Genomic DNA, 10,704 nt, shown 5'->3' with positions numbered 1-10,704 from the left:
ATGGATGCACCTGATGAATAATCATATGATTTGAAGAATGCTTTCATTAAGTGCATTGGCCAATTCGTTCAGTTTTGTATCAAGATCCCAAATCAGACGGTTAGGAACCAGTTTAGTAGTGCAGAATTATAAAGTACGAGATGACTGTTGGAAAGATAAACTAATAGCAGAGAAGAGGAGAATTAAGGAAAACAAGCCAGTTAATACGAAGATCAAGACTATGAAGACGCTTAAAAACTCTAAGAATCCTACACGTTATTTGAGACGAAGTTTTGTGAGAAATCATCGAATTGAAGAAAACGGACATGACGACCTGGAAGATTTTTTGAGTAAAAAATACCTGAAGGTGAAGAGTTGTACTACGATTACAACTGGAGAGGGTTATGATCTCAAAGAATGCATGCGATTACTTGGCAATCAAGGTTTTCGACCAACGAACTTGATAACTGATGAAATCGTTACATTTAGTTATCAGGATAATGGCAATAAGGGAGACATCATGATTTTAGGTCAGAACGGCTCTATTGTAAGTTGGGGTTTTGATGAATCTAGCGTTAGAAACAAAATAGTTCCTTTGATTGAAGCAGCAAGTATAAACCCGCTGAGTGCCCAAAACTTTGAGACTGAGGATATGGATTATGTGGAATTAGAAAAGAACCAAGACCTTGAGAAGTATTTTAATCGCAATAGTAAGTTGACGCCGAAAAACGCAGATCAAAGCTTTCTTTGTGGGGATTTGATTCTAATTAACTCGTTAGATTCTGATCAAGGAATGCTAGATAAGGCAGCATTTTCGAGTGGTCTGTCGAGAAGCACCAACTTGGCAGTCTTAGAAGAAGCGATGGAGAAGCATATATTAAAGACCAGGACAATAACAGAAAATATTTCAAGGGGAACAAAACTGAACTTAAAATCAAGCGACGCATTAAAGTCAATAGGCCGACTTTTTTTAATTAGAGGGAAGTTGAATCTTTATTCGGAACTAATTGAGACGCCTGATCTTTATTGGAGTGAGCCTCAGTTAGAAGAGATTTTTAAGAATGTTTCGAGGTATTTGGATATAGCACCAAGAATTAATATCCTGAATAGCAAGTTGGATTACTCCACAGACGAATGTCGAGCCCTCATATCTCTTTTAAATGAGAGAAACAGCACTTTTTTGGAATGGATAATTATATACCTGATTGCTTTTGAGTTGTGTTTTGAAATTTATCATTTCTACCAAAAACATTTTTTGCATTGTTCAGAAACAATGGATAAAGGGCTTTACACCACTAACTAAGAAACTATATTGTAAATAATGGTTACTTTTTATAAACATATCACGTTACCAAGCAAGCTCACTCGGTGGCACTAGTATTTTTAACGGAAACATTCCTGTCTCTATCTCTTAGATGCCTTCTTTCAGTGCTCTTATGCTAAAAAGATAATATAATGGGCGTACCTAATTGTCTCACGGGGTCATTATATGCCTTCATAGGCTCTTTCCATAACAATGTTCGGACTATTCATTCCATAATTTCTCATTATTATTTCTATTACCGAAACGTGTAGTCCAATAATAATATATATGAGGATTATACGAAGACACTTTAGCGAAAATATAACAAAATGTAATTAAATTCTAATATCATGAAAGCTCTGATAACGTGGCGTCGGTTTTATTACATTCTGTATATTCTTCAGTCCGTTTTGACATGAAAAACTAGGGGGGATCTTAGCTAATATCCCGAATGAGATTTTTGCTTTTCTTAGGTGATGTTCTGACCTATAATGAACGTTAGTTCTTTGCTTCTCTGACACGTGGGAGATAGCATATGGCACTCGCACGGGTTCATTTTTGTGTCGCCTGATAGAAAAAATAGAATAATATGTTATGTGGCGCGCTAGTAATTTATTACCTGTGAGCAAAGAACCTTATCTGCTACATTTTTATTCGATATAAAACTTAGAAGATTCCGCCAGTTGCTGTAATCTTCAAATTCACTTCGACAAATTAAAAGTTTCTTTAACTACAATATTACTAAACTTTTTGAACAAAGAGAGACGACAGCATTTGTTTTTCCTATCTGGAATAAAGATAGAAGCTACCTCGAGACACTCCTATTGAAAATGGAACAACAGGAGAAAAAAACGACACAAAAAGAGTTTGTTAAAACTCAAGGGGAAGATGAAGAAGTTAAGTGTATTGACTACATGTTAGATTTGGAAGCAGGTCTTCTATCGCAGGAAAATACTGGAAAGAGTAGTAATTTCAAACAATATTGTGATGCCTTTTTGGGATTTGTTGAGGAAGCTGTCATTATTATTATTATTGTGCTGATACTGTATGGTTTGACAATGGTCGGTCTTTTCTATGTGATGACAATGACGAAAGTTTTGTTTTAGTAATGAAGAAGAATAAATAATTTTCTCTTCAGGTCTTTCTTATTGCAGAACATAGGCATACAAAGGTTAAACAAGCAGGTGAAAACATAATATCTCTATTTAATCGTAGTTGAGCCTTTCTCTTCGTCACAAAGTTTGCTTTGTTCTATAGTAGTTTAATGGTTTGATGTCTTTGAGTACCACAGCCAAGGAAAGAACAGAAGAAAAGAGCCGTAAGAAAATTTGTGGGCTCTTTTTATATTAACGTCCTGGTGCCAGGTGTAATTTTACAGCGTATATGTATCTCTTTATATATATATATGTATCGTTTCTTTATTTAGTTTTTGCTTTGGTTTTAACTTTCACGCGCATTTTCAGATGTAAGCATGGCCGCATATTTGTTTCTTTTTTCCGAGTCTTCCTTTAGAAGCTGAAGTATTTGGTCAGTTAGTTTTTCGATGATTGCATAAGCCTCGTGGCAACATTTCATCAACGTCAGAGCATCCATTGGTAAACCACCCGCTTTGGACACTTGTACCACTTCACGATTCTTGTTTAATGTAACAGTCAAGACACCATCTCGCAGTAGTTCTTCTTTCAATGTTGCATCAATAATCGAAATTTCTGAGTTAGTTTCACCTTTTATGTTTTCCTCGGTGTCCTGAGGATTGAAAAAAGAAAAAGTTACACATATTGGAATGTGTAGTATGCCTAATGGAACTGGCTCTCTTTCATTAACAGGATGAACAATGATTTGCTCACCATGAACGGTTATATCAGGTTTCTTAAAATGCATTAATGCTGTCATGACAGCAATACAAGAAGCGTCAATAAATCCCCCATCACAATCCAGAAAATGTACATCTGCTCTGACAGCCCAACATTTACTCCCAGCCACGATACAAAGACCTTCCACGTCCAGTGCACCAGACCGCCTAACAGATTTTTCAATTATTCTTGAACATAGAATTTCGTCTTCGCCGGTAATATTACCATTTTCAAATTGAGATCCAGCCATAGGAGATATTTCGGTCGATATTACAAATAACCCTTCAAATGGCCTATCCTCATATGGTTGTGCTATTTGGCAACTAATCCGGCAGTGAACTTTGGTGTTGCCCATCTCCACGCTGACATCGCCATACTCTTTACCAAATGTTATTTTCACATCGCGAAATTGATCGAAGGAGCGACCATCTAGCCTATAGTTTTGTCGCAAAGCTTCTAAGATGAACTTCGACTCCGATGCAGATATTTCAATGTCTTTTGCCATTTATATATCTAACTTTTTGTATACTCTGATCAATCCTGTAACTGCAACTGTTCTTTTCACGGAGAATAGTCAGAAAGGCAAATATGTGTAAGTAATCTCTTTCTACTTTCAAAATCTGAACGTGCATTGGCATCATCGAGGGAAAAGCTGTTATTTTTTCTCTTCATATTAACAAAAAATTAAAAAAAGGTAGCGCATTCGTTGAACACGATATTATATCATAATTGCTATGCATTAATGTTATGATCACTAGGTATTTTATTGAATATGTTCTCTAACTATTAAAATACCTATTTGCGCTTGAAAAAGCCATCTATAGCGCCTTTTCCTGTGGCCACTTTTAATTTTTTACTTTGAACTACCTTTTTTGTGACCTTTTTTATCGACAATGAAGCCCTACTATTCGTATTTAGGCCTACATTCATGGCGCTTTTCATTAGTAGTTCTTTCTCAGCATTTTTTAATTCGTTCTTGGTTTCGTAGTCCTCGAGGCTAGTGAAGCTAGCTTTTATATCCAGGTCTGAGCAATAACTACCCATTGTGGGTGAAAAGTCGACCAAATTATGGTAGGCTGCCCTTGGAATCAAAGAAACTAAAAGATTTGTAGCAACAACTACTTTGTAGCATTGTTCTATTTCTGTTGTTGCATGTTTGAGTATAGGGACACTTGGAGGAAAGTTTTCTGCAATTTTCGATACCTTTTCAACCAGATATTTTGTTATCATTGCAGGCGTAATCTTGTAATATACTTCACCAGCTTCTTCAATGGTTTCGCTTATCTTTGCTAGCCCACCCCTGAGGCAGCTTAAAGAAATGTTATCCCAATTCTTGTCATGATTATCCGTTAAAAAATCATGATGGTCACGCGCCGTAAGAAACCTCTCATGGTTTTTCTTGTTACTTGTTTGGTTAACACTAGTGTCGTTTGAATTGACGTAATCCTGTTCATCCTCTGAAATGCTATTCCTATAGTAAAACCCAATTAAACTGAAAGTAACGTCATGTAAACAACAAAAATGAATTTTGCTTGACTTGAAAATATATCCGTCGGCGGGATCAGAAGTATTTACGATGAATGTCGATTTAATTGGGTGATTTTCCTTTGTATAATGATATTTATCATTCGCCAAGTCTTCTTCGTGCGAATACGAAGGCCCTTTACCGAATTGGTAAGATTTTATTTCGTAAACCTTACCATTGGTGTCTTCAAAAAGTTCAATACGAGGTTTGGATGCAATATTGGAGGGTGGTGGTAGTGTAAATGAATTTATATTTTTTGAAACATCATAATCATCCGGTAAGATTATTATCCGTTCTTCACCTTCAATGTCGGAGATAGTCATACTTTTTATTCGAGAGGAATGACGAAAAGTCAACTATTAATGAAGAAAAAGAAAACAGAGTTTGTACTTGATCATTCTGGTATTTTTGTATTCAAAATCATCTACCAACAACTTGGCTTTCATTCTTGTGAAAATTGTTCGCTTCGTGAAACCAAGAAGATAGAAAGTTCTAAAAAGACGCGTAAAATTTATGAACACATTCTAAGAATATTTCAGAGTGCAAACCGTTACATAGTACAAGCTTCTTCAAGGAATAGTTAATGATAAGGATTTGCTCCATTCTGAATAAATCATCAGCTCTCTTTTATGTACGTAGGTTTGTTAGTGAGAAACAGGTGAATTTTGAGATAATTGTTGAGGCTCCATTTTTGATTAAGGTAATATTATTATGTACACATAATATACTAAGAGTTCTCCTTAAGGATATAGGTATCTACAAGTGGGATTCAGTAGTCCTACATGATAATACACCTACTCCTTCTTTTCGTTTGATACGTTGTCATTATCCTACTACATTATCAATCCTTGCGTTTCAGTTTCCACTAAAATCGATGACTGTTTCTTATCATTTGTGTCATCTTCTGGCTCAGTACATGAAAATATACTTGCAACACTGTTACTAGTCAATAGGCGATAGCAGCCTTATTCCAACAACTAGATTAAGACTTAACTATTGTACATTGACTAATACTCATGTTGGTAAAGCAAGATTTAACTATCCTCTTTTGACTGGGAATCATGTTCCTATTATATTGTCACATATGTTACTAGGAGATGGCACAAATGATAAAAAAATAGTCATTGAAAATGTGTTGATAATTAGTGGTTTAGTAAGTTGTAATAATTACTATTACGTTAAAGAATGTTCGTCATCAATAACTCCAATTTATACTAGAATAAAGGTATAGTAGTAATTACTTATTCCAACTGTTGTAATATAAATCAACTATCATCTACTAACTAGTAGTCATATTACTAGTATATTATCATATACGGTGTTAGAAGATGACGCAAATGATGAGATATAGTCATCTAAACTAGTGGAAGCTGAAACGCAAGGATTGATAATGTAATAGGATCAATGAATAAGAACATATAAAACGATGATAATAATGTTTATAGAATTGTGTAGAATTGCAGATTCCCTTTTATGGATTCCTAAATCCCTGAGGAGAACTTCTAGTATATCTACATACTTAATATTATTGCCTTATAAAAAATGGAATCCCAACAATTACATCAAACTCCACTATTATCTCACCAACTGAGAGATTGGCGAATTTTGAGATGATTGTTGGGATTCCATTGTTGATAAAGGCAATAATATTAGGTATGTAGATATACTAGAAGTTCTCCTCGGGGATATAGGAATCCAATAAATGGAACTCGTAATTCTACATAATTCTGTATATGCTTTTATTGTCATTTTATATTTGTCAGTCATTATCCTATTACATTATCAATCCTTGCATTTCAGCTTCCACTTATTTCGATGACCGCTTCTCATAACTTATGTCATCTTATAACACCGTATATGATAATGTACTAGTAGTATGACTACTAGTTGATAGACGATAGTTGATTTTCATTCCAACACCAACAAATGAAAAGACGCCGTAACGCCAGGATTGACTAGATACCGAAAGAATATAACGTATATATGAAGAAGATAATAACAGTATTGTTTAGTCAGTTAATATAACAAAGTACAATCCGATGTAGTGTAACGGCTATCACATCACGTTCTCACCGTGGAGACCGGGGTTCGACTCCCCGCTTCGGAGTTTTCTTTTTTTCTCAATCTATTCAAGACTGCCACAAGTCCGAACGTTTTAATGTATGCTGCTGAGAATTTAATAACTAATACTGAATAATTTACACACACGGGCGGTGCTTAAAACTTGATTGGTGGTAAATTGCATAGAGAAATCAAGTACGGTGGATATACCAGTAAGTAAATTACTATAAAAAAATTATTGCCCCTTTCCCTCTGGCGTTGTTTATTACAAAATTTATGTTTATGAATATAAACAGAATATTTGGGTTAAAAAATAAACATATAATTTAAATTAAACAGCAATCGTATCCTCAACAAAACAATTTCGTATCGCGTATTTCTAGTATTACCAAGGGATGAATACAAAATAAGATCGAAAGAATGTTCTCAGGAAAGCAAACCAAGAAATCTAGGATGGACCCTTCACCCTAGGGAAGCTTCACGAAAAAGCTCTACCCCCATTATCGCTGGCCCATCCCATAAATCGTTCAAGTGAATGAAGCGGAACTAAAAAACTTTGAGGAGACAAAGGTGGGCAACATCGCTCTTCCACTTCTTCTGCCGAATTCTCTTTTATCATCTCGACCTTAATAATTGCAGTTCCAAGGGTTCGATCGTATCATCTAATAATTAATGTCGATTCAAAAATATAGAAGCATATACGCATGACTATTATTAAGCTGTTGTGCACCGCGCCGGTGTCAAAAAAGCACTCCAAGGCCTACCAGAACGCCCGCATCTGCCATTGACTCTTCTCTATTGTAATGCGGAAAAAACGCATCACCCCGCGCCCCTGTTCCGCGGCTCCACTGAAACGATCAATATTTGGCGGATAACGCAATACCAGACAGTTTTTCCGTTCCTAGAAACCCAGTCATACTGAAGAGGGCCTAGAATTATTCCGAAATTAATCCCTAGACTGGTGGGAAAAAGGTCCGGGGAAATGTATTCCGTGCGAGCTTTGTCAGATTGACTGCCCCACATAGAATTTCATCTTATAACTTTGTGGAAAAATCAATCCGTAGAGAAAATACGAGTCCGTTTCTTCCCCAATAAAACTATCGTAGACGTGGAATATCTAACATTAAACTACCCCTTATTAAAATTGCCTCTTTTTTTTTTCATCCCACATTCTATTGCTGTCTTAATTTCCAGAGAGAGAAAATTTATATAACCAAAAGGCATTTTTCCTTTCTCAATTTTTGTAATACGCCTGTAACCACTTCTCTTACTTGTAAAACACATTGTGGAACTTTTTAATATTTTAACAAAACATTCAATAATATTTGTTTAATTTAGCAGAAGTATTTTCTGACGTATAATAAAAGTTATCAATACTGAAAACCATAGCAAACAGGAATACAAAAAGAGAAATTTCTTCAGCGAATAGAGAACTCACACCTAAAGGAATGTTTGTTTCACCACCACCAGCAACTTCGAAAAACCAAGTTCTACAACGACGTTCACTCGAAACGGCCAGTAATAGTCATGGATTTGCAAGCTCGTTGCAAGCAATTCCAGAAAATACAATGAGTAGCAGTGACAATGTCTCGTTTCAAAGCTTACCACTGTCGGCAAGTAGCTCCCAATCAACAACATCACCGAGAAGGGCGAACTTCGTGAATGCGCCTCCAGAATACACGGATAGAGCTAGAGATGAAATTAAGAAAAGATTATTAGCCTCCACACCTAGCAGGAAGCCCCATCATTCCAGTGGAATTCATTCAACAAGTAGATCCAGTGTGACTGAGAACGGGAGTCTACTCTCGGACAACGCCTCATCTTATCAGTCAAGTATATTTTCTGCCCCTTCCACAGTGCACACACAACTAACTAATGACTCCTCTTTCTCAGAATTCCCCAGTCACAAATTAATAACGAAGGTCAGTTTAGATGAAGCCCTACCCAAAACGTTTTATGACATGTACTCGCCGGATATTTTGTTAGCAGACCCCTCCAACATTCTCTGTAACGGGCGTCCCAAGTTTACCAAAAGAGAGTTATTAGATTGGGATTTAAATGATATAAGGTCATTATTGATAGTCGAGAAACTAAGGCCCGAATGGGGCAATCAACTACCGGAGGTAGTAGCAGTGGGTAACAATATGCCCCAGTTCAGGTTGCAATTATTGCCGTTATATTCCAGCGACGAGACCATAATTGCAACACTGGTCCATTCGGATCTTTACATGGAAGCCAACTTAGATTATGAGTTCAAACTTACTAGTGCAAAATATACTGTAGCTACTGCTAGGAAAAGGCATGAACACTTAACTGGCAGAAGTGAAACTGTCATGAACTTGTCCAAACCGGAATGGAGAAATATCATTGAAAACTACCTTCTAAATATAGCAGTGGAGGCACAGTGTAGATTTGATTTCAAACAAAGGTGCTCAGAGTATAAAAAATGGAAGCTACAACAGTCCAATTTAAAAAGACCAGACATGCCACCACCTAGCATAATACCGCGGAAGAACAGCACAGAAACAAAATCGCTTTTGAAAAAGGCCCTATTGAAGAATATTCAGTTGAAAAACCCCAATAATAACCTCGATGAGTTGATCATGAGATCAAGCACCACATCAAACCAACAGTGTAAAAATAAAGTTAGCTTGACTAAAGAAGAAAAGGCTACGATATGGTCGCAGTGCCAGGCACAAGTTTACCAAAGATTAGGATTAGATTGGCAGCCGGATTCGGTATCTTGAGGATACTTGAAAAAGAAAAAAGCTTTCCCCATGGCTTTATTTTGGAGACTCCTCGATTGTATCAATATTATCTCAAGGACCCATCATTTTAATAGAGGAGCTCTAATATCCGAAGCAGCTGCGGAATGGAGAATATCACATACATATATATATATAAATATTTATATGAATTAGCTTGTCGCAGCTTTATAGAGATTAAGTAATGATAAGAAGACCTTTATGAGAACAACAACGTCATCACAATAAAGGGCCAAGATAGCGTGAATTAACCCATGCGATGACGAAACACTTCAAGCTCTAACTTTCACCGAATCGCAGAAACCAAAGCGCTTTTGTGCGTGTAATGTAATAGACATTACCGGTTCTGTCTTCAGTGCAGTCTGGCACTACACATCAAGAGGCAGCAGCACAAGCACGCAAACGATAAAGTGTCTTTCTGCCGCTTTCTTAGCCTTAAAAAGACCAATTTTTCGGAGTATTTGTGAGGGGAAATACTCTGAATCGAAAAATCCGAAATAGCGAGAGGGATTTTGAAGACAAATGTAGGCAGATCACTATTCACTAGTCCCCTCACTTCCGCGGGCCCCTAAAAGCGAGTGATGTGGTGATGTGGTGTCTGGGTGGTTTGCTAAACCCTTGAAGCACTTCCTCAAAAGGGGGTTCAAGTTGTTCTGCGATGGGCGCCTCTATAAATACAAAAGAGGAACTGGCTGTTTTTGTTGCAGGGGAGAGAGAAAAAAAAGCATAAAAAATCAAATAGAATTGTTGTTTCCCGTCCAAATCTACAATCTATACTTCATTTTGAGCTAAACAAGTCAAATCAAGACAACAATGGATTCATCTAAAATTATCAACATTATATTATCACTTTTCTTACCACCAGTGGCCGTTTTTCTAGCCCGTGGATGGGGTACTGACTGTATAGTGGATATCATTTTGACCATTCTAGCTTGGTTTCCAGGTATGCTATATGCTCTGTACATTGTTTTGCAAGATTAAGCTCATCCAGTAACGAAAAAATAAAACAACCATCAAGTGAATAAGGGAACTAGTGTTGGGAGACAGGTTTAGTTATTTCGGCTTACCCTCATTTCCGTTGATGTTTTTCTTCCTTTCTCTCTCTTTTTAACTACTTGTGTATTTTTTAATAATTAATTTTATCACAAAAATAATTTTCATATTTTCTACCTCTATCGTTTTTGTGCTTCTTTCCTGCTTAAGATACATATGATATAG

General features: G+C 36.4%; 5 protein-coding genes and 1 non-coding gene across 6 annotated transcripts; 4 read left to right on the top strand and 2 right to left on the bottom strand.

Moving 5' to 3' along the window:
* Positions 1 to 37: 37 nt before the first annotated feature.
* MRX10 (Mrx10p) lies at positions 38 to 1,282 on the top strand (the record flags this gene model as incomplete). The annotated part of the gene is made up of 1 exon (XM_056221471.1): positions 38 to 1,282. One exon carries the CDS (start codon positions 38 to 40, stop codon positions 1,280 to 1,282), a length of 1,245 nt encoding a protein of 414 aa, XP_056081259.1.
* A 1,440-nt stretch (positions 1,283 to 2,722) lies between these two features.
* Positions 2,723 to 3,640, bottom strand: RRP45 (exosome non-catalytic core subunit RRP45; the record flags this gene model as incomplete). Its single annotated transcript, XM_056221470.1, has 1 exon — positions 2,723 to 3,640. One exon carries the CDS (start codon positions 3,638 to 3,640, stop codon positions 2,723 to 2,725), a length of 918 nt encoding a protein of 305 aa, XP_056081258.1.
* Positions 3,641 to 3,930: 290 nt separating this feature from the next.
* Positions 3,931 to 4,983, bottom strand: RNH202 (Rnh202p; the record flags this gene model as incomplete). The annotated part of the gene is made up of 1 exon (XM_056221469.1): positions 3,931 to 4,983. The coding sequence occupies one exon, from the start codon at positions 4,981 to 4,983 to the stop codon at positions 3,931 to 3,933; it is 1,053 nt and encodes a 350-aa protein (XP_056081257.1).
* A 1,712-nt stretch (positions 4,984 to 6,695) lies between these two features.
* On the top strand, positions 6,696 to 6,767 carry Smki_4.trna19E. The gene has a single exon. It is a non-coding gene; the product is annotated as a tRNA-Glu (tRNA).
* A 1,402-nt stretch (positions 6,768 to 8,169) lies between these two features.
* MTH1 (Mth1p) lies at positions 8,170 to 9,468 on the top strand (the record flags this gene model as incomplete). The annotated part of the gene is made up of 1 exon (XM_056221468.1): positions 8,170 to 9,468. One exon carries the CDS (start codon positions 8,170 to 8,172, stop codon positions 9,466 to 9,468), a length of 1,299 nt encoding a protein of 432 aa, XP_056081256.1.
* An 831-nt stretch (positions 9,469 to 10,299) lies between these two features.
* PMP3 (Pmp3p) lies at positions 10,300 to 10,467 on the top strand (the record flags this gene model as incomplete). The annotated part of the gene is made up of 1 exon (XM_056221467.1): positions 10,300 to 10,467. The coding sequence occupies one exon, from the start codon at positions 10,300 to 10,302 to the stop codon at positions 10,465 to 10,467; it is 168 nt and encodes a 55-aa protein (XP_056081255.1).
* Between the last annotated feature and the right edge of the window lie 237 nt (positions 10,468 to 10,704).

Source organism: Saccharomyces mikatae, assembly GCF_947241705.1.
Source record: "Saccharomyces mikatae IFO 1815 strain IFO1815 genome assembly, chromosome: 4".
NCBI lineage: Eukaryota > Fungi > Ascomycota > Saccharomycetes > Saccharomycetales > Saccharomycetaceae > Saccharomyces > Saccharomyces mikatae.
Note: the sequence above shows the minus strand (reverse complement) of the source record. Positions and strands in the feature narration are given on the sequence as shown.